Source organism: Nicotiana tabacum, chromosome 23, assembly GCF_000715075.1.
Source record: "Nicotiana tabacum cultivar K326 chromosome 23, ASM71507v2, whole genome shotgun sequence".
Classification (NCBI taxonomy): Eukaryota; Viridiplantae; Streptophyta; class Magnoliopsida; order Solanales; family Solanaceae; genus Nicotiana; species Nicotiana tabacum.
In genome coordinates, this window is record NC_134102.1 from 89,011,193 (window position 1) to 89,034,125 (window position 22,933).

Genomic DNA, 22,933 nt, shown 5'->3' on the forward strand with positions numbered 1-22,933 from the left:
ACGGGGCGAGTTCGTTTTTCCCCTGTGGTCGATACCTTGCCGCATTTGAGTATGGGTCCCTGTGGAGTGTTGACCCCACCGATGATCATATGAATGATCTGCTAAGGTTCCTCTTGTTTATCTTTTCTGTTGGCATCCCTTTCTCTGAAGTGATCTTCGGCTCGGTTACTGAGGAATTCTCGAAGGTGGCCCTCATTGAATAGACAGGCTATCTCCTCTCTTAATTGTCTGCAATCCTCGGTCCTGTGGCCATGCATACCATGATACTTGCACATCGAATTCGGGTTCCTTTGGGAGGGGTCGGTTTGCATGGGTCTGGGCCACCTATTATCTTTGATTCTTCCGATCGCCGATAAATTGTATTCTGATAGCCGAGGTGCCTCTACAAGATCAACATATTTGTCAAAGCCACTCTTGCTCATAAGCCCTCGAGAATTTTGTCCTCGATCACTCCTTCGATTGTGCCGGGCGATATTGCGTATCGAACCATTGTTCGTTCGATCTGCAATGTATGGTTGATATCAGTCTCTGTTCGACCTTTGTTCTCTGTCGATGTCCCTCTGGTTTTTAATAGCCGATCTATTCTGATGCATGGATCCGTAAGGAGCTCCTAGTTGATCGTCTTCGACCCTTTTTTTTGACTAGTATCGATTGTGTACATCTGCCCAAGTTATTGCCGGATACTCGATCAAATTTTGCTTCAGCCGACGTGACGCTATTGAACTTTGCTTGTTCAACCCTTGGGTGAAAGCTTGGACGGCCCAGTCGTCTGTGACCTGTGGCAATTCCATACGTTATATTTGAAATCGGGACACAAACTCCCTCAGCATTTCATTATCCCTTTGTTTTACTTTAAAAAGGTCTGATTTCCTCGTTGCAACCTTTATAGAACCGGCGTGTGCCCTTACAAATGAATCCGCTAACATGGCAAATGAATCGATAGAATTTGGTGGCAGGTTATAATACCAAATGATCGCCCCCTTCGAGAGGGTCTCTCAGAATTTTTTCAACAACACGGACTCGATTTCATCATCTTCCAAATCGTTACCCTTGATGACACACGTATAAGAGGTGACGTGTTTGTTAGGATCGGTCATACCGTTATATTTGGGGATTTCGGGCATATAGAATTTTTTGGGGATTGGTTTTGGGGCTGCACTCGAAGGAAAAGGCTTTTGTACGAATTTCTTAGAATCCAACCCCTTTATCGTGGGCGGAGCTCCTGGGATTTGATTGACCCTGGAATTATATGTTTCTACTTTCTTATCGTTGGCCTCGATTCGCTTTGTGAGCTCCTCAAATATTTTAGCAATTTCGGGGGTAGTCCCTGATTCTTGTTCGTTTGACCTCACTACGGCTGGCTTCGTTCGGTGGACAATTTCTCGAGGTGGACCGGGCTCCGGTCTTATTGGTAGCTGGGTTTGGCTCTGTAACTGAGCTATCGCTACCTGCTGGGGTTGCAATATTTCAAAAATCATACGCAAGCTGACTCCGTTTTCTTCTATGTTATGGGAGTGTCGGGCTGCAGATCGAGTACCGCCATGTATGCTATTTTCTTGCTCGGAACATTGGTTTGTCTCAAAGGCCACATGTGAGTTCACATCTAGCGGTACTTCGGCTCGAGCTTCAGGTGCTTCGACTCGAGCTTCAGGTGCTTCGACTCGAGCTTCAATGACATCGATAAGCGGCCTTTCGGCCCTGGGCATCAAGTTATAGGTTTCGTCTTGAAGGCCGACTTCGTTGTCGGTGGGTAAAGTCATTAATCGAGGGTTTGCCATTGCTAGTTCGAGTCAGAGACACTCTCAAAAGATGAGCGTAAACTGGTGTGTGTTGCAGATTTGTATCAAATAAACACTGTTATCCTTAGCCCCACGGTGGGCGCCAAACTGTTTACCGAAAAAATTGGATAGAGTTAAATTTGTGTATGGTTCTAAGGATACGTGATATAACTTGGTACAAATTGTGGAGTGAAATAGAAATATATGTATTCTTGACAAATGGAATGAAATATAAGGCAGAGAAAAAAGAAATATTGATGAATAAGGCAAAGTAAATGAGCCCAAAAGTGTTAATCTCTCTAAAGTTATCTTTGTTACCATGTGTCCCTATGCTTACAAAGATTCCCCTTTTTATAGTAGAGGGATCCTACTTTATCTATAATAAAAAATGTATAGTGGAGAACCCATGATGAATTGTCTTTTCCTCGATTACCGCCAAGATTATCTCACGTAGTGCGGTTGCAACGACTCTTGTCTATGAGCTCGATACTGGCTCGAGCTTGGTATTGGATCGAGCCCTCGGCCTTGGTTCGAGCTCGATTCTGACTTGGAGTCTCGATATTCGGGGTGAATGTTGGTCGGTCTATGCATCTTCGATAATCTTCGCTTTGCTTCGTAGTTCGATTTGGATATGAGCTCGATAATGATACCGAGCTTGTCATTGATCGGTCTTAGAGCTTAAAGCTTGACGCCCTTACTTCGGACCTCGACCTGTCGTCACGCAGATACCCTTTGATCGAAGTATTATCATCTCGACCAGTCTGTACGATTGACTTAATCGGTTTTGACCGTACACAAACATTATCATTTAATTACATTAACATATATAATTTACCATTTACATATAAAAAATATATTAAACTCCAAACTTCTCTATTTTCTCACCCTTTTCTTCCTCTCTTATTCCACCCAACTCCAATTTGTTAACAAGTTTGTGTCATGTTGCCACTCAACCCGTGTTGAGATTTGCTCCTTTTGGGTCATTATAACTATTTTGTTTTTGGTTATTTTCACACATATTAAGAAATTTAAATTTTTTAGTATTAATTAATAATAAAATTGACAACATTAACCTTAATTTATTCATTGGAAATATAACAAATATTCTCAGGCTCTTTACTCTGAGGGCAAATTTGAAAAAAAAAATTAATTCCTTCTTGATATCTGAAAAAATCAAATATTTTGGACCACAAAAAATGATCAAAAATCAATTAAAGTGAACCCGAGAGAGTAAGATTTATTTTGGTAAAAAATAAGTAATAATCATGGTTATTTTTTGTCGCCAAATTATCGTCGCCATTTAATGACTTTTTAGTGCTCTTCGAGATGCTCTCTACTCCTAAATTTCAAGTTCCTAAATGACTTGCGCAGCGTTCGAATTTCTCAATTTTATATGTAGCAGGAAATAAGTAACAATTTTATATTTTTGCGGCAATTATAATGGCTATTAAATTCAATCCAAAACGGCTAATTATACTTGCATCTCTTCTTATAGCCGTTGAATTTAAAATAATTGCCGCTAAAAGTTTGCATCTTTAATGGTAATTATTTTGTGGCAATTAAAACGGCCATAGTATCCCTTCTGAAAAATATCTTAGTTCGCCTTTTAGCGTCCGTTTTAATGGCTAATATGTCTAACTAAATTGCCGCTAAAAGTCAATATCTTTAACGGCGATAGTTTCAGCAATTATAACTGCAATATCCCTTGTGAAAACATCTTAATTTGCCCTTTTATCGTCCATTTTTATAGTTGGTATATCCAACTAAATTTGCGCTAAAAGTCACAAGCGATAATAACAATAGTTTAGCCACCATTAATAATAGTTACTACATTCGTTTAGAATATGACTCAAATAATAAAATATATTAATATTAATTCAAAAAATATAATATATCTCATTAAATCTTAATAAACAAACTAATCAAAAATATTAATGTCATAGTAACTTAAAAAAACTTATATTGTTTGAACTAAATAGCTAATGTCCTTATATAAGTAATCCAGACGAATGATGGTCTTCAAATGATTTTCGCAACTTTTCATTATTTTGAAATCTTCCACTCACTAAATTATCGAACATCAGACTGTATGACCTGAAATTATAAAATAACAGTGTCAAAAAATAAAATATAATGTGAAAAAATATCTCGAAGATTTCATCATTGTCAAATTCTTTGTCAGCCAACTCCCTAACCTAACATCTATAAGAGATACAACTAGATAGATTAACAAGCGAACAAACTGGATGTGCAAACAATTAAAGAGAGTTTCTTTCTTTGTTATGATAGAGAAGAAACAAAAAAAATTCAAAAGCAGAGTATTAGCTTGGAGAAGTAAAAACAAGTTGCACGCCAAGTTCAGTAGCAAATATTATAGTCTGCCAAGTTCTTTTCCTTAAACATGGATACTAGATTATGGTTACATGCTATTAATGAATCTCCCAAATAGGTGACAGAAAATTATGCGCATTAGCCTCGACAAACAGCTATAACTGAAATCAAGAAATAGAGCAAGTTGAGCAGATATAACTGGATTAATTCAATTACTATACAGCAGCCACTTCTACAAGTACATATTGTATCTCATAACTGCCAACCAAAGGTGACATGAGATCCAGAGGTGGACCTACATGGAGATGAGAGGGGTCAGTGGAACTCGCTAACCTTAAAAAAAATCGTATATATATATATATATATATATATATATATATATATATATATATATATATATATATTTGTATATACATCAAGGATCCCTCAAATAATTTTGATGTGCCCCCTCAAGCAGAAAAACTGAACTGCTCCGTTGGTTTAATAAGTTGCATTATATCCTTCCTCGCCAGAAGACCTGGGCTCGAGGCCCAATGCCACTTCTCTTTTTTCATTTTATTTGTTTTTCTCTTTGAATTCAACATAATGTAGTATCCTGTATTTGGTGGTCTAACTTCTTTTTTTTTCTTTATCTTTTTTAAATTAAATGAACAATAATTTAGTACTAGTACCTAGAAGGGGATAAAATATTCCATTAGCAAAAAGTCAATCACCTTCTTTATCCTTATATCTAAGTTTATATAAGCATTATCACTTTCTTGACATGTATAAAATTAAGTACAAAAAGCCAATCACCTTTTTATATATCCTTATATCTAAGTTTATAAGCATTATCACTTTCTTGACATGTATAAATTAAGTAATTCACCAAAATTTTTTCCCAAAACAGTAATTAAAAACTCCAAAAACCCTTCTGCTGTCAAGGATCACTTCGGCAAAGTAGCAAACATCTCTCGATTCAACGACAGTGACTGAGACTCTGCTTGGATTGCTTAATAGACCTTTAATCTCCTTTCGGTCACTGACTCATATTCATTAAGTTTTCAAGGAGTTAGCGCGCCAAATTTTGTTGTTATTAGCTGACATATCTATGTTAAAGATAGCGGTGCCCCCGCTGTGCTCAAATCCTGGGTCCGCCTCTGATGAGATCTGTAGTATATTTACAGTGGTTATTCTTAATCCTTACCTTATAGTTTATGCACTTAATTAGTTATTTCTTGATGCAACAGATCAAATCGTAAATCGAATCCTGTCTGGATCTGCTTTAAGTATCAATTAAAGTGAATATCTAGTTGATTAGCCTCTAAAAGTCCCTCAAACTTGACTTTGCAAGGAAAAATTTATTATATCATCGCTTATCAGTAATTTGTAATATCTGAAGAATCCTGATAGAGCTCCACTATTATACTGAATTACAGCAGACTCCCCTGTATGGCAAATCATAAATTTATCACGAACTAAATCGCATTAAATTACAACGCAAAGTATGATCCTGGCGCTGTGGAAACATTCAATAGGATCTTAATGTTGTTTATTAAGGTAGGATAGAACCCACACATATTGTAAACCTAGCCAACTACTATAGGCTGCACCAAATCAATTTTCTTTGAGAAACATATGAACGTCTGATGGAAATGCGATAGAAGACAAATGCAACAATAAATAATTTTTTTCTGGAAAATTTCTGATGTCAAGAACCTGCTAAAACATGGATATAAAACCTTGTTAATAGAGATGAAGTAAGACTGTCCGGCCGTACAGAAGGCACCCGAGGTTAGAATTACCACTAGACACCAAAACTCACAAGCACTAATCGGAGAGAGAGAGTATTAATTTTCTCCAAAAACTTCACCAACTATGGTATATACTGAGGAAACATTCCAAAAACTTCACTAACTATGGTATATACGGAGGAAACATAAAATAAATAGGCACCTCTTATGTCCCAACCAGAGGCGGATCCAGAATTTAAATCGTATGAGTTCAACTTTTAAATTTTTTAGCATTGAACCCATTATATATTTAAAGTTATGGGTTCATATCTACTATTTTTACAATTTTAATGAATTTTTACATATAAATTTTTACTTCACGTCGAAAATTATGAGTTCAATTAAACCCGTCAACAATACACTACATCCGCCCCTGGTCCCAATAGTCAACCACATGCACTCATCATTTAACTTCTCCAAGAGAATTCCTTGATGCACCGTGAGAAACGCGTAAGGACAATAAGAGGTGGAGGGGATCCTCTATCCAAGGTAGCAACACTTGTACAATAATAGGCTAAGCATATGTTTCATGCAACAATAAGTGATATTAAGCTTAAAGTATATATATTTATATGTATATCGCCTCATGTTTTACTCGTGTTTCATGGATTTCGGATGTAAAATGTATTGATTTATGTTAATTCTTGATGTTTTTATATGTAGGAATCATCCGGAAGCAATATGGGGCGAAAAGTGTGAGATTAGAGCCAAACATGAGAAAAAGTTGAAAATGGCGATTTTCAGGGCCACAGGCAGCGTGGGGCGCTACCTGTGGCCCAATTTCTAGAATGTTTATTTTCCCAGCACTAGGACTAGCGCCCCGCGCTACCCTGGGCGCTGGTGACGGGAAATATCTCCTATTTCGCCCTGGACAAGGTTATTTCAGTCCAAGACCCCTCCCAACTCGTATAAAAGCAAGTCTAAACCTAATATGGATGAGATCTAATATATTTTTGGGGGAGAACATGTCACTTTGGAGGAGAAGAATATAAACCACACTTGAAGCAACGATTCTCAATTTTTCTTCTATTCTTCTTTTAGTTTCATAGTTTATTAGCTCTAGAGTTTCGGGTGCTGTGAACGTTGTAGTTTGAAGATGTAACGACCCACCTATCGTTTTGAGCATTTGCACTTCGCTCTGTAGTTTGGGGGCGTGAGTAGCTCCGTATAATGTATTATGACTGGTGTGTATCGTCAGTTTTGATTTTCAGGTGATCCAGAGTTTGATTTGGAAGAATGAATTTCATCGTTGAAGTTTTAAGTTGGAAGAGTTGACCAAGTTTGAGTTTTGTGAATTTGACTCCGGAACAAAATTTTGAGAGCTCAGTTAGGTCCGGATGGTGATTCTGGACTTGGGCGTATGTCCGGATTTACATTTGGATATTTCTAGAAGGATTCTGCGTTAATTGACGAAAGTTTAAAATTTGTAAGTTTGAAAAGTTCATAAGTTTGATTGGGAGTTGATTTTGATGAAATCGGGTTTGGATTGTGGTTCCGTGAATTAAAATAGCTTCGTTATGTCATTTGGGACTTGTGCACAAAATTTGAATTCATTCCGAGTTGATTTGATATGTTTCGGCGCGAGTTTTGGAGATTGAAAGTTCAAAGTTCATTTAAGTTTGATTTGAGGTACGATTCGTCGTTTCGATGTTGTTATGTGTGATTTGAGGCCTCGAGTAGGTCTGTGTTGTGTTATGTGTTGGTATATTTGGACGGGGTCCCGAGTAGCCCGGGTGAGTTTCGGACAAGGTTCAGACCATTTTCGTTTCATGTTGCATTGTTGAAGGTATGCTGGTTCTAGTGCTTCAGCATCTACGGAAAAATGGCCGCAGATGCGAGTCCGCAGATGCGGACAATTGGTCGCAGAAGCGCAAACAGGCTTGGCTGGAGATCATCGTAGATGCGGAGGAAGAGGCGTACCTACGTGTGTGCAGAAGCGACGATTTGGACCGCATGTGCGATGTGAGCTGGGTCTAGCTATTTTTGCAAAAGCGAAGTCTGCATATCTACAGTGGGCGTAATTGCTAGCAATCATTTGCATTGGGCTGGATCTGCCCTGGTTCATTTGCATTGGTCTAGATATGCCCTGGTTTATTTGTATTTTGGTTCATTTGCATTTGGCTGGATCTGCCCTGGTTTATTTGCATCTTTGGGTTGGATCTGCCTTGGTTTATTTGCATGTGCATGTGCATTAGATTAACCCTGTACAGTACTGAGTAACTTAGTGTGATGAGTATTGAGCATGATGAGTGAGAATACGAGACAATGAGATGGAGTACTCTGAGAGGATGAGTACATGCGTTCATCATTGAGATGCATTGCATTTGACCCGCGTACTTGAGATACATGCATAAAGATGCATTCCCTTTGGCTACCCGGCTTTGGTGACGTTCATGATTTCACCTGTATATTGACATGTAGGCATAGAGATGTATTTTTCTCATGCTATCTGAAAATGAAATATCTTATTTATTGTTGAAAGGTTTTTGGAAAAAATTACGGTTTTCAAACTTATTCATATGCTTTTGGTGCTTTCGGTGGAAGATTTGGGATTTACTGTTATACTTGAAAAGCATGCCAATCTTTCTGTAACTGTGTACGAGCTGAACATCTTTCCTCTGAGTTATTTTCATGTACCATTTTATTATTATTGCTATGACTGTTGCTGGTTATTAGAGTTGGACTCTAACCCCTGTCCTAACTCGTCACTACTTTCAATCTAAGGTTAGGTTTGTTACTTATTGAGTACATGAGGTTGTCACACCTCCTTTTTTCCGAAGGGGATAGGGGAGCTTTTCCAATTAAAGTGACATTATTCGAGATGAGATTATTTATTTAATTCAGAGTCGCCACTTGGAATATTTATGGTGTCCCAAGTCACCAATTTATTTTAAAATCCCAAATCGAGGAAATTTAACTCCGTTTAAAGTCCGCGAAAACTAAAAGATCGGGTAAGGAATTCTGTTAACCCGGAAGAAGGTGTTAGGCATTCCCAAGTTCCGTGGTTTTAGAACGGTCGCTCAATTTTAATAATTGGCCTAATTATCTGATTCGATACACATTTGAAACCTATTGTGCATTTTTACCTTTTAACTGCTTTTAATTAATTATGGAGTTTGTTTGAACAAGTCGCGATGTCTCGCACTTGTATGTTTTTGTACACATTGCAAAACCACTCCACGTGAAACGCACCCGCGATTTACAACATGTTTATTTTTATTATTATTAGAAGTTATGGTCGGGTCATATGAAATGCTCACCCGACTGGGATTTACGTATTGTGACCATGCCATGAGAACCGTACCCATGGCCAGGATGATTTATTAATCGCGCTTGAAGCAAACTACAATATTCATTAATTATTATGATTTGAAGATATAGTCGAGTCGCATGAAATACACACCCGAATTGGAGAATTATGTATCACGAATATGCCACGGGAACCGTACCCATAGTCGTGGTGATTTATTTACGCGCCTAAAGCAAACTACCGAGTTCACCATTGTTTATCTTTTCTAAGATTTGAGGAAAGTCACGAGTGAACATGTCTGGATTCGAATTAGACTTTTATAATTGCTCTAAGTTTTAAATTCACGTTTAAGAATCCATTACTAATGCTATAGGCTAACATTGCTCAAAGTTTATTCAATGAGATAAGACAAATCATTTTCTATCATAATATTTCGATTTTGAAATCAAAATAAATCTTCATCGGGCCAAACTCCAAGGCCTAATGACCTAAAGTATTCAAACTTGCTTGCTTAGGCCCCTACTGGGCCTTTTTGCAGGTTTGGCCCAACTTATTCAGGTACTTAAAATAACAACTTTGGAAAGAAAGAAATATCATGCATTAAAAATAAAAATAAAAAAAACTGGCTCACAAATGAACTTGCAAAGCTAAATCAAAATTAAAGTTTATACACATAGCCTATTATTACTTGCTGCAGCATGAATACTTTAACCCAAAATTTCAGCTCATACTCCAATAATTCTAGAATATATTACATACAAATGAGAATAGGCGATTAACAAAGAACGTAGAGAATTTTCAGTGTTTATTACAATCCTACTCAATTAACTAATGATGAAACACATTTCCCTTTGACATTAGGGGAACGATTACATGCATTCATGCTTCCGACTGGGTGAGACGATTTACAAAGACTTCGAACACTTCCGCTGCTCTAGCTCTTGGCTTTGCGATTCACAAATTTGACCAATTAGTAGCCAAATTCATGAACCGCAGCCATATTTATTCCACTGATGGTTCTTCCCTTCCACAACTTACTACCAAACATTATACAACACAAGCATTAAGAATAGACTTAGATTGAAATTCGAGCGTGAAAGACAGAAAACTTATATATAAACAAAACAACACATGCCTAAAAGGAACTTATAAACAACAGTAACATGGCAGAGTTAGCTGACTTCAATTCAACATTCTTTGAACATTTCACAAGAAATCTAAAACACAACATCATATAAACACTATAAACGTCTGAAAATCATAGAAGAAGGCATGGAAGCTTGATTATGTCAAATTTAGAATATGTGAGTTCATAGATGTGTGCCTTAATCAACAGAATAGACAATAAAAGAAAATAGATCTCTGAAAAATTGAAAGGGCAACAACAAGAAACCAATGCAGCAGCAGAAAACAGCTTGACAACAATCTGAAAATTGGAGATGGATCTTAGCAACTCAAGAACAACAGAATCAGCATCCACTCAACATATCAGCAGGATTCGAGTAAAATCAGTAGAAAGATGGAAGGAAAAAGCAACTTTGAATTTCCTTTTTTTTTTGGGTTTTGTTTTCTATATCTAAATTGAAACTTAAGAAAAGGAAAAATCAGTGTTGCAATGAAGAAAGGGATCTGAATTTTAGAAAGCTTTCGTGTAAATATCAGTCTCTAATCTTCAGAATACAGAATGAGCCATATTATATAGGCTGTGTGTATGCTATAAGAGAGAATGAAAGAGAGTCTAAAAAAGAATCTGTCAGCGTGAAAAAAGGAAACCACAATATCTTTTTTTAACCAATTTTGTACAGTTGTCCCTTTTCCAAATATTTTCGGCATTTTTCTTAACCAATATTGGGACAACTGTCCCTTTTTCTCATTTTTGCAGCTCCTTAACTTCTGATTTTACCCCTTTCCACCCCAATTTTTTTTACCTAATTTACTTATTTTATTGCTTTTTTAATCCCTACAACTAAGTTCTAGAAATATCTCAACCAACTAACATAATGATTCCCTAAAATTCCTATTTCTTTTAGCCCCTATAATACTTTTATCCCAAATCTACTGCCCTCTTTCATTTAACAGAGTCAAATATCTAATTAAGCTAAACTAACAACAAAGCTATCGAACACAAATTAAACATGAAGCAATGACTAATTAAAATCTGTCAATTAAACAAATATGCGATTTAAAATAATAACAAACTATCTAACTTCAAATTCAGCCAACAAACTAACTTCAAACAATTTTATTAATGATCAAAATCTAACCTAAACATGCTAACATTCGAACAAGTGATTACTAACTAAATGCAAAACCAAGAATTAACTAAACTAAACGAATCACTGAACCATTTCAGATAAGAAAAATGAGAAAATAACTTACCCCTTAAGAATGCAGATGACTGCCCATGAAATACTTTTCGACCAACAGTGGTCATCAACGGATGACCACTGGCTTTGTGCTTTAAAGCTCGACCAGTGGTGCATACGCCGATGACTACTAAGGTTAGAGAAAGGGGAAATTCGGAGGGACAAATGGGAATCTAAGCAGATTTCGATGCCCGTGAAACAACTCAAAACTAACACCTACCAGTAGTTCGAAACAAGACTAGTCGATTGGTGAGCATTTTATCTCTATACGACTCCAGAATCGGCAGAAGTCAACAAAAGAAAAGGATTAGGGTGCAGCCTATTTTTAGATCTATTATTAGGCGAGTTCTAGGGTTTTTAAGGAAATATGAAGGTGGATCAAGATAGATGAGGTATTGAGGATTGTGGGGTAAATATTTGGGCATGGTTGGGGTGGTGGCCGCCGATGGAGAGTTGTGGGGGTGTGGTGGCGGCTAGGGTTTGGAAATTTGAGGGAGATGAAGAGAATGAGGGAAGTTCTTGGGGTTGGGGTCTTAGGACAGTTTTATGGGAATGGGGAGATCAGTTGGGAGTCGTTAGATCAAAAGGAATCGAGGGCTGAGATTAACTTAGTTCAAATGACGTCGTTTTGGGTTTTAGGAGTGGTGGACTGGGTCTTTGAAGGTTGGGCTGGGGTGGGATTGAGGAAGATTGGGCCGTTTGAAATCTGGCCTAATCCGATTTGAAGCTCAAAAAATAACCTTTTCCTTTTCTTTGTTTTTTTTCTTTCTTCTTTTCTTTTCTTTGATTTTAAATCCTAACTTAATTAATTAAAAACCTAAATTAGGTCCTAAATCAAATATAATTTGTGAAATAAACCTAATTAATTATTTTTAATATTTGAACGATTAATCAACTTAAAACTAATGAAATAAAATTACTAATTTAAGGCTAAAAGCTAAAAAATGTAACATGATCAATATTTTTTGTGATTTTTTTAAATAAATGCGATTAACTCGTGTAATTAAATTCTAAATGCAATTAAAACCTAAAATGCTTATGCAATGCAACATTGAACATTTTTTGTGTTTTTCTATGATTGTAAGATATTAAATATGCAACTAAATGCAAAACCAAATAAAGAAAGACTCCTAAAATTCATAAAAATCATAAAATTTATTTTTTGGACTATTTTTAGGAGTAATTTCCATGTGGGGCCAAAACTAGGTACTCACAGCTGTCCCTCTTTGCTCGGAAATATGAAGAGTTTTCGGGCAAAGATAAAGTGAGCAATCATGAACAATTTTTGCCCGTTTGATACTCCATGGGAAGAAATTTGAAAAAGTTTGACCGAACCTTGCTTCGGAGGTTGCCTACATATCCTTGGCTATAAAGGAATCAGGTTAGTGTAGTTCTGGAAATTTTGGTAGCTGGGACTACCGGGAAACTGTGATTTCACTGTTGCTGCTGTTGCTGTTTGCTGAGCTCCTTATTACACCAAAGTCAAAAATGAAAAAGACTAACTAAGCCTATCAGCTGCGAGTTACAAGATTCCTATCTATAAGTCTTCTGAAGCTTGATCTTGAGTCTTGGCTGGTTCTTCACGCAGACTCTGATCTGAATTTTGATGCTTGTTAGCTGCAGGTGCTAGTTCATTCTTCTTCAGCTTTTCGGATCAAGGCGGGACATGAAAAACTTGCGACTTCAATCATGTCTTGAGCAGTCCATATCTTTTCTCCGCTTTTGCACTTTGAGTTCACTTCTTTTCTATTTCTTTCTCTATTTTGAATTGAGACTTCTTTTTGGTTATCTCGAACCCTGTGCCTCGAGGTAAAGACCTGCTCAGACACCAAAACAGACAAACGAACAAACTTTTTCTGCCCCAGTTTTCACTAAAACATTTCGTGAGTTATTTGTAACAACACTCTATATTACTTCATTATTGAAAGCAATAAAAGGCCGGGATTGGTGTACCCTGAGAAAATAGAGACTAGGGAGTGGAGACCCTATATCTAAAATAAACATCAACTAGGGAGTGGAGACCATGTATTGGAAAAATGACTAGGGAGTGGATATCCTATGTCTAAAAATATCAACTAGGGAGTGGAGACCCTATGTTGGAAAAACAGACTAGGGAGTGAAGACCCTATGTCTAAAAACATTAACTAGGGAGTGGAGACCCTATGTTGGAAAAGCAGACTAGGGAGTGGAGACCCTATGTCTAAAATAAAATCAACTAGGGAGTGGAGACCCTATGTTGGAAAAGCGACTAGGGAGTGGAGACCCTATGTCTAAAAATATCAACTAGGGAGTGGAGACCCTATGTTGGAAAAGCAGACTAGGGAGTGGAGACCCTATGTCTAAAAACATCAACTAGGGAGTGGAGACCCTATGTTGGAAAAGCAGACTAGGGAGTGGAGACCCTATGTCTAAAAACATCAACTAGGGAGTGGAGACCCTATGTTGGAAAAGCAGACTAGGGAATGGAGACCCTATGTCTAAAAACATCAACTAGGGAGTGGAGACCCTATGTTGGAAAAGAGACTAGGGAGTGGAGACCCTATGTCTAAAAATTATCAACTAGGGAGTGGAGACCCTATGTTGGAAAAACGACTAGGGAGTGGAGACCCTATGTTGGAAAAGTGACTAGGGAGTGGAGACCCTATGTCTAAAAATATCAACTAGAGAGTGGAGATCATATGTTGGAAAAACGACTAGGGAGTGGAAACCCTATGTCTAAAATAAATATCAACTAGGGAGTGGAGACCCTATGTTGGAAAAATAACTAGGGAGTGGAGACCCTATGTCTAAAAACATCAACTAGGGAGTGAAGACCCTATGTTGGAAAAGCGACTAGGGAGTGGAGACCCTATGTCTAAAAACATCAACTAGGGAGTGGAGACCCTATGTTGGCAAACATAGCTAGGGATTGGAGACCCTGTACTACCATGATTTGGAACTTTCTTTCTTTTTCCTTCTTTTCATTTTCATCATTTTATTAAGAGAATGAGTAAAATGCGGGAAAGAGTTTGGAGAAGACTTCCCTTTTTGGAGTCGTTGCGGCAGAGCTATTTTAGTCTCCGTGCATTTTTTTTTGTTGCACCTGCTTCTTGCAAGGTTGCCTTGGATTACACCTGTTTCCTGCGGCTCAAACAAAGAACAATTTTTCAGTTTAAAATGGTGGTTGGTTTTACGGCCTTGAGTGTTTCAATCAATTGATCTCGGCCCGGCTCATTTGATGATACTTTCAACTGCAACTGATTGTTTCCTGAAGACCGATTTTTTTTCTGGCCCCGGAGAACCTTTGGCTTTTCCAAACCTTTCCATGATGGTTGGTCGCGTGGGACCTAACCTTTTTCAACTTTGTTTTGCCTTCGTGGGCATCTTAGTTCTTTTTTCTAAATTTAACTTCAGAGCATTGTGTAACCTTTAGCTTTCAAACTTTACCAAGACGGTTAGCCACGTGGGACTCAACCGTTTTCAACTTCATTTGCCTTTATAGGCACTTCAATTTGATTTTCTTCTTTTAAGAGCTTTTGATTTCGACACACCGGCTACTATTGCCAGTCGGGGTCAACTTGATGCCCCTGCCAAGGTTGGGTGCCTTTTTTGCATATTAGCTCGTATCAAACAAGAACCCTGTAAATCAATCTTGTCATCCCTTCTTTGCCTTAGTTTGGAACAGAGTTAGACTGAAATGGATTCAAAGAAAAACAAACATTGGAATGGATAATGAATTTAGACAGGAGGTGTCCCTTTCGGGGAAGAGAAAGAAAGACTTATCTGAAGTGCATGCAGACTTCAATGAACATGAAATGCCTCTTGGACTGTATGCCTGATCTGTGTAAACCGTCCGACTATCAGAAATTCATCACAACATTTGCCTCGAAACCGAGAAACCTTCCCTAGGACCATGTCAGTGTCAGTGACCGAAGAACCTCTTTTCGATAAGTGGCGCCCTTTGCGGGTTTTCACCAGCTGACCTCTCTCATTTCTCTTCTCATCGTCGCCTTATAGTGCTCTTTGCGAGTTTTCACTAACAATACTCTCTCATTTTTAATTTCTCTGCTTACCGTCGCCTTACGGTGCCCGTGAGGGTTTTCACCAATAAGACTCTCTCATTTTATTTCTCTCATTTTGATCGCATCGGATCCAAGTAGCTGTATTCTCCGATCCTTGAATATTCTCACCGATTGATCAGAAGACTTGAAAGGATTTGGGTAAAAAGAATTTGGATTGAATTACAACTTTGGAATCTTTCAGGCGAAACCATCGCCGAAACATTATAACATCTGCCCCAGTTTCAATTTTGGGGAAGTGTGAATTTTTATTTTGGTGTGACTGTACCCATGAGAGAGGCTGCTTACGTATCCTTTCGGAATCAAGTCGAACGTAGTTCAAGAAACTTTTGTTTTTTATTTTCTTTTGTTTTTCTTTTTCTTTTCATTTTTTCATCATTTTTTTCAGTAACAAATTCCATGTTCCAAAGAGGGTAACCAAAGAAAGAGGGAACCAACTCGAAAGGGGTTGCAAGGATTGGTAGTGTTTGGGTAGCGAGAATGAAAGCCTTCGTCATCCCAATCAGAACATGTTAACGCTATGACAAAGGGATCAAACGTAATACCTCTTGACCGCATCTGCATTGACAACTGTCTCAAGGTCATTTCCTTCAATGTCTCCCAAATATAGCGCACCATTTGGAAACACTCTTCTTATAATGTACAGACCATTCCAGTTTGGAGCAAATTTTCCTTTTGCTTCTTCATGATGCGGGAGAATACGTCTCAGAACGATTTGACCCACTTCGAATTTTCTGGGCCGCAATTTCTTGTTGTAGGCACGGGCCATTCTTTGTTGGTATAACTGCCCGTGACAAGCTGCGGCCATCCGCTTTTTCATCAATCATAGTTAACTGTTCCAACCAGGCTTTGACCCATTCCTAGTCCTCGATCTCGGCTTCAACAATGATCCGAAGAGAGGGAATCGCAACTTCTGCAGGTATTACAGCTTCAGTGCCATAGACCAATAAGTAAGGAGTAGCCCCAACTGATGTTTGCACGGTTGTGCGATATCCCAATAATGCAAAAGGAAGCTTTTCATGCCATTGTGTGGAGCTCTGAATCATCTTCCTGAGAATCTTCTTGATGTTCTTGTTTGTAGCTTCAACGGCGCCATTAGCTTTGGGCCGATAAGGGGTAGAATTGCGATGCATAATTTTAAACTGTTCGCATACCTCCCTCATCAAGTGCCTGTTCAGATTTGTAGCATTATCTGTAATGATAGTTTTAGGAATACCAAAACGACAAATAATGTTGGAATGCACGAAGTCCACCACTGCTTTCTTAGTGATGGCTTTGAAAGTGACCGCTTTGACCCACTTTGTGAAATAATCAATGGCAACCAGGATGAATCTGTGCACATTTGAAGCTTTCAGCTCGATTGGCCCAATAACATCCATGCCCTAAGCAACGAATGGCCAAGGCACCGAAATTGGATGTAACTCTGAAGGCGGTGCATGAATCACGTCACCGTGTATCTGGCATTGATGGCACTTTCGGACGAAACTGAAACAATCCTTTTCCATGGTCATCCAGTAATAACCTGCCCGGAGAATTTTCTTTGCAAGGACATATCCATTCATGTGAGGCCCAAATACTCCAGAATGCACTTCGTTCGTGACCTTTTCAGCTTCTCGGGTGTCTACACACCTCAAAAGATTCAGATCTGGAGTTCTTTTGTACAAGACCTCTCCGCTAAAAAAGAAACTACTGGCAAGCCTTCTGATAGTTCTCTTTTGATCTCCACTAGCTTGCTCGGGATATTCCTTTATTTTCAAAAACCTTTTGATATCATGATACCATGGTTGAGCATCTGGTTCTATTTTAATTGTATTACAATAACCATGCCTTTCTCGAATTTGGATTTCCAGCAGGTCAATATGAACATTTCCCAGGTACGGCGGCATTGAGGCCAAGGTAGCTAGTGAATCAGCTAACTCATTGTGGAATCGAGGAATATACCTGAATTCGACGGACTTAAACCGTTTGCTAAGATCTTCTACATGATGCATGTACGGGATAAGCTTGATGTCTCGAGTTTCCCATTCACCTTGGGCTTGCCGAATAATCAGGTCAGAATCCCCCATGATTAACAATTCCTATACATCCAGATCAACTGCCATATTCATGCCCATAATGCAGGCTTCATACTCAGCGGTGTTGTTTGTACAGAGAAACCGAAGGTGGGTTGTGGCCGGATAGTGCTGACCTGTGGGAGAAATCAGAATCGCTCCAATCCTGACACCTTTTGCATTTACAACTCCATCAAAGAATATTTTCCAAGCAATGTCCTCTGGAATTACTTCAACCGAGTTTACTTCCTCATCCGAAAAGTAAGTACTTAGGGGTTGGTATTCATCATCAACCGGGTTCTCAGCTAGATGATCCGCCAAGGCTTGAGCTTTCATCGCCGTGCGGGTGACATAAACAATGTCGAACTCAGTGAGCAGGATTTGCCATTTGCTAACCTTCCCGTGGGCATTGATTTTTGGAATATGTATTTCAAAGGATCCATTCTGGTTATGAGATAGGTGGTGTAGGCCAAAATATAATGTTTAAGCTTCTGGGCGACCCAAGTCAAAGCGCAACAAGTTCTTTCCAATAAGGTATATTTGGCTTCATAACTGGTGAACTTCTTGCTCAGGTAGTATATGGCTTACTCTCTCTTCCCAGTCACATCATGTTGTCCGAGGACACATCCAAAAGAATATTTCAGGACTGTCAGGTACAAGAACAAATGTCTTCCGGGCTCAGGCGGTACCAACACTGGCGGATTTGACAGATATTCTTTGATTTTATCAAAAACTTCTTGACACTCATCTGTCCATTTGATTGCCGCGTCTTTCTTTAGCAACTTAAATATGGGCTCACATGTGGTAGTAAGCTGAGCAATGAATCTACTAATCTAATTCAACCTCCCTAGTAGACTCATGACCTCTTTCTTGGTTTTCGGAGGTGGAAAATCTCGAATAAACTTTATCTTTGTCGAATATAGTTCAATACCTCTCCGGTTGACTATAAACCCTAAAAGTTTCCCAGATGGAACTCCGAATGCACATTTAGCTGGTTTAGTTTCAAATCATACCTGTGCAGACGCTCAAAGAATTTCCTCAAATCTCGCACATGGTCTTCCTGTATTCTGGATTTAATGATCACATCCACATACACCTCAATTTCCTGGTGCATCATGTCATGGAAGATTGCAGTCATGGCTCTCATGTAGGTCGCCGAATGGCATGACCCTGTAACAGTATGTGTCCTAAGATATGGTGAAAGCTGTCTTTTCTGCATCTTCTTCATCCATCAAAACCTGGTGATACCTAGCGTAACAATCCACAAAAGACTGTATCTCATGTTTGGCACAGTTGTCAACAAGAATGTGGATGTTTGGCAATGGAAAGTTGTCCTTGGGGCTTGCTGTGTTCAGATCCCGATAATCAACACACACTCGGGGTTTAGCCAACCATGTGATGTATCGAACCACTCGAATCACACCGGCTTTCAGTTGTTTAGTGACTTCTTCCTTAATCTTGTCACTAATGTCTGTTTTGAACTTTCTCTGTTTCTGTTGGACGGTTGGATAATCGAGATAAGTTGGAAATTTATGTACCACCAAATCAATGCCTAGCCCCTGGCATATCATCATAGGACCATGCAAACACATCTTTGAATTCAAACAAAAGTTGGATCAATGCATCTCTAGTTCTTTCATCAGCGTGAATGCTTATCATAGTTTCTCTGATCTCTTCTGAACTACCTAAATTAACTGGCTCGGTTTCATTTATGTTTGGCTTAGGCTTATTCTCAAATTGTTCCAATTCTCGATTTATTTCCCTAAAAGCCTCATCTTCATCATATTCTGGTTCTTGATTTATTATTTCACAGTTAGACAGCGTTTTAGGATCCGGGCATGAAGTCCGCAAGCATGTCATATTATTTAGGTCCGCATTATTAGAACTGAAAAGTAAAAGATAAGAAAATAGCAAAAATTAGAATAAAAGAAAAAAGACATCCATAGACGATGAAATATTGATTTTATTTCATTGAATTGAAGATAGAAGGGTTTAAATCGAAATTAAAAGACAATAAAGTAAAAACATTGGAGTTACACCCTGAAATAACTCGTAATGTAGAAGAGATGGCAAGACTGGACTACCGGGATTCCCGTCTGACATGGAATGGGGTAGCTTTCCAATTGTGAAGCTTGGCATCTGGCCCCATATACTGCACCTCGTTAGTGCTAATGCCTTCCCCTGGCTGGACCATGTGAGCCTCATACAACATTTGTTTCATGGCTTCACAAATATCATCGATCTCTTCGGCCGTGAAGGCCTCTTCTTCTTTTTCCACATACTTGGGCTTGACAAATGATCAGGCGAGATGTGGAATAGGCTGGCGTAGGACCTAACCTTCATTTTTGCGCTTATCTGCCCATTTTCTGTCAGCTTCTGTAGCTTGGAAACCTACGCCGAAAAACTTCTCATTGGCGATCGAAGTGACATGCTCTGTGATGCCTTGCAGAGATACCCCGAGCCCTTTTCCGGGCTTGTACCCATGTTTAATTATTTCAGTGGCGACCATGATTGAGGCATTAGATAAGCAAGGTTGTGGGCATGTGGCCCCTTCTTCATATTGATCAGAAACCACAATCTCAAAAGCCTGGTATACAATATGATCACTGCCTTCCCTAGCTTCAAGGCATGGAACTAATGGATCCCTGTAGGTGGACTGCTCGTCCTCCCCTTGGATAATAATTTCTTGATTCTCGTACTCAAATTTGACCATCTAGTGGAGAGTGGAGGGAACAGCTCCGGCAGCGTGAATCCATGGTCTTCCCAAAGGCAAATTGTACGAGGTTTCCATATCTAGAATCTGGAAAGTCACTTCGAAGTCCACATGTCCAATGGTCAAAATTAGATCGATTTCCCCTACGGTATCTCTCTTAATGCCATCAAAAGCCCGTACACAAACATTATTAGGTCAGATTCTTTCCGTTCCAATCTCCATTCTCTGGAGTGGTGAAAGAGGGAAGATATCGACTCCGGAGCCACCATCTAGCATGACTCTCTTAACATAGTAGCCCTCACATTTGACAGTCAGGTGAAGGGCTTTGTTGTGGGCACCTTCCTCTGGGGGAAAATCGTCATGACTGAAAGAAATCCTATTGTCCTCGAAATATTGTTCAGCCATTCTCTCCAATTGCTCAACAGAAGTTTCAACTGGGACGTATGCCTCATTCAATGTCTTCAAGAGTACCTTTTGATGTTCATTCGAGCTCAACAGCAGAGATAAAAGCGAGACCTGTGAAGTAGTCTTCCGGAGCTGGTCAACTATTTCATCGTTCGAAGTTTTTATTTTTCGAAAAAATTCCTCTGCCTCCTCAGTGCTCACGGGCTTTTTAGGTGGAAACCGTTTATCCTTGTTCAGCGTTAACTCTTCTGGGTTGTGGTACTTCCCAGGTTGATTCATTTCTTTTACCTCTCCCATGACTTCTTTGCCCTTGTAAGTGACCACTGTTTTGTTGTAATTCCAGAAAACTGCGGTGGGGTCTCTCATGGGATTCTGTGGTGCACGACTGATAACCACGGGCTCAATCAGCCTTGATGAAATTATCGGGCCCCGCGCCACATAAGTCCCCTTTGGTACATACAACTTCGGCACATTCAACGTGGCATTTCTTGGCTCGAATTTCTTGGGAGTATTCAAAGTGGGCTGTTCTTTCCTTGGGGCTTTAGGAATATAAAGAATTATGTTCTTAGCAGGTGTTTCCCTAGATTTTGTTTCTACAACTTTTTCTACCACTTGAGGAATTTGAGTGATTTTCTTCTCAGTTCTGGCTTGTTTTACCGCAGCTTTAGGTCTCGTTTCTGAATCAGCGATGGAAATGATGGCTTTCAAAGCTGGATTGAATTCCTTATCCTTACAAATCATTCCAATGACCGGCCCATTGTTATGAGCCGGTAGTGGGTTGTTAGTCACATTGGGAGCTTCCTCGTCCCTTAGCACAATTTGTTTTTGTTCTATCAGATTTTCAACTACCCTTTTTAGGGTCCAACAATCCTCCGTATCATGACCCTCTACCCCCGAATGGTAAGCACACCTGGTACCTGCTCGGTACGATGGGGATTCAGGATTTTGTTGATTAGGGGGCACAGGTTGCAACAGACCCAGCTAGATCAACTTCAGGAGCAGGCTAGAATAGGATTCACCAATACGGGTGAAATTGCTTCTCCTAGGTGGATCACGAAGGCGTGTATTATGTTGGTGGTTGTATTGTGGTGGACGAGGGTTATATGGAGCTTGGTAAGGATGGTTATTTCTGGGAGGTGGAGCTCGAGCTTGGTTTGTAGTGCTGCTGTGGTCGTGTGTAGGGTTGGGCATTCATCACCGCATAATGAGGCGGTGCCACGACATAGGCTACACTTTGGTGGGGATAGTAGTGATGTGGAGTTCTGGGCATCATGTGAGAGTGATCATGTGATCGACGGGGCCCTCTTGAACCTGAAGTCATTATGGCTCCTTCCTCCCTTTTCTTTCGATTGGCCAAACCTCCCGAGTCATTCTGGATGGCTTGGGAGGTAGCTCTCAAAGCAGATTGGCTTAATTTGCGGCCACTTTTCAAACCATTTTCTACCATTTCTCCAATTTTTATTGCTTCTGCAAACGGTTTGCCCATGGCAGACATCATATTCTGAAAATAATCGGCCTCTTGGGCCTGCAAGAAGATCGTAACTATTTCGGTGTCGTCCATGGGCGGCTTTACTCTGACGGCCTGCTCGCGCCATTTAATTGCATATTCACGAAAGCGCTTAGTGGTTCTCTTATTCAAGTTAGACAGGGAGTTCCTGTCTGGAGCTATTTCCACATTGTACTGAAATTGTCTGACGAAATCGCGGGCCAAATCATCCCATATGTGCCATTGGGAGATTTCCTGGTCCATGTGCCATTCTAAAGTGATTCCAGTCAGGCTTTCCCCGAAATAAGCCATCAATAACTCTTCTTTTCCACCGGCACCCCTCAACTGGTTGCAATATCGTTTCAGATGAGCGATTGGATCTCCGTTCCCATCATATTTTTCAAACTTTGGCGTCTTGAAGCCAACTGGCAGGTGAACATGTGGAAACATGCATAAATCGGAGTACGAGACACTCTTCTGGCCACTCAGGCCCTACATGTTTTTAAGCTTTGCTCTAGGTTTCTCATCTTCCAATCCATTTCTTCCTGCTCGGGGTTTCTCATTGTTCTTTATTATTCCATTGGGGACTCATATTGTGGATGATAAGGGTATGATTCTGGAGTAACATGAGTTGTATCTGGCTGAAATTGCGGGCCCCGAAAGGTAAATATTGACGGCTCGAAGCATGGCCTGGGTGCGGTCGGCTATGCCATGGTAAATACT

The 22,933-nt window shown here is 39.5% G+C and overlaps 1 protein-coding gene and 1 long non-coding RNA gene across 2 annotated transcripts; both read right to left on the reverse strand.

Moving 5' to 3' along the window:
- Window positions 1–9,754: 9,754 nt before the first annotated feature.
- LOC107817437 (uncharacterized) lies at window positions 9,755–12,016 on the reverse strand. Its single transcript, XR_001655190.1, has 2 exons — window positions 11,511–12,016; window positions 9,755–10,168 (listed from the first exon to the last, which is right to left on the reverse strand). It is a non-coding gene; the product is annotated as an uncharacterized LOC107817437 (long non-coding RNA).
- An 8,498-nt stretch (window positions 12,017–20,514) lies between these two features.
- Window positions 20,515–22,660, reverse strand: LOC142177260 (uncharacterized). Its single transcript, XM_075245732.1, has 2 exons — window positions 22,036–22,660; window positions 20,515–21,641 (listed from the first exon to the last, which is right to left on the reverse strand). Exons 1-2 carry the CDS (start codon window positions 22,658–22,660, stop codon window positions 20,515–20,517), a joined length of 1,752 nt encoding a protein of 583 aa, XP_075101833.1.
- Window positions 22,661–22,933: the final 273 nt, after the last annotated feature.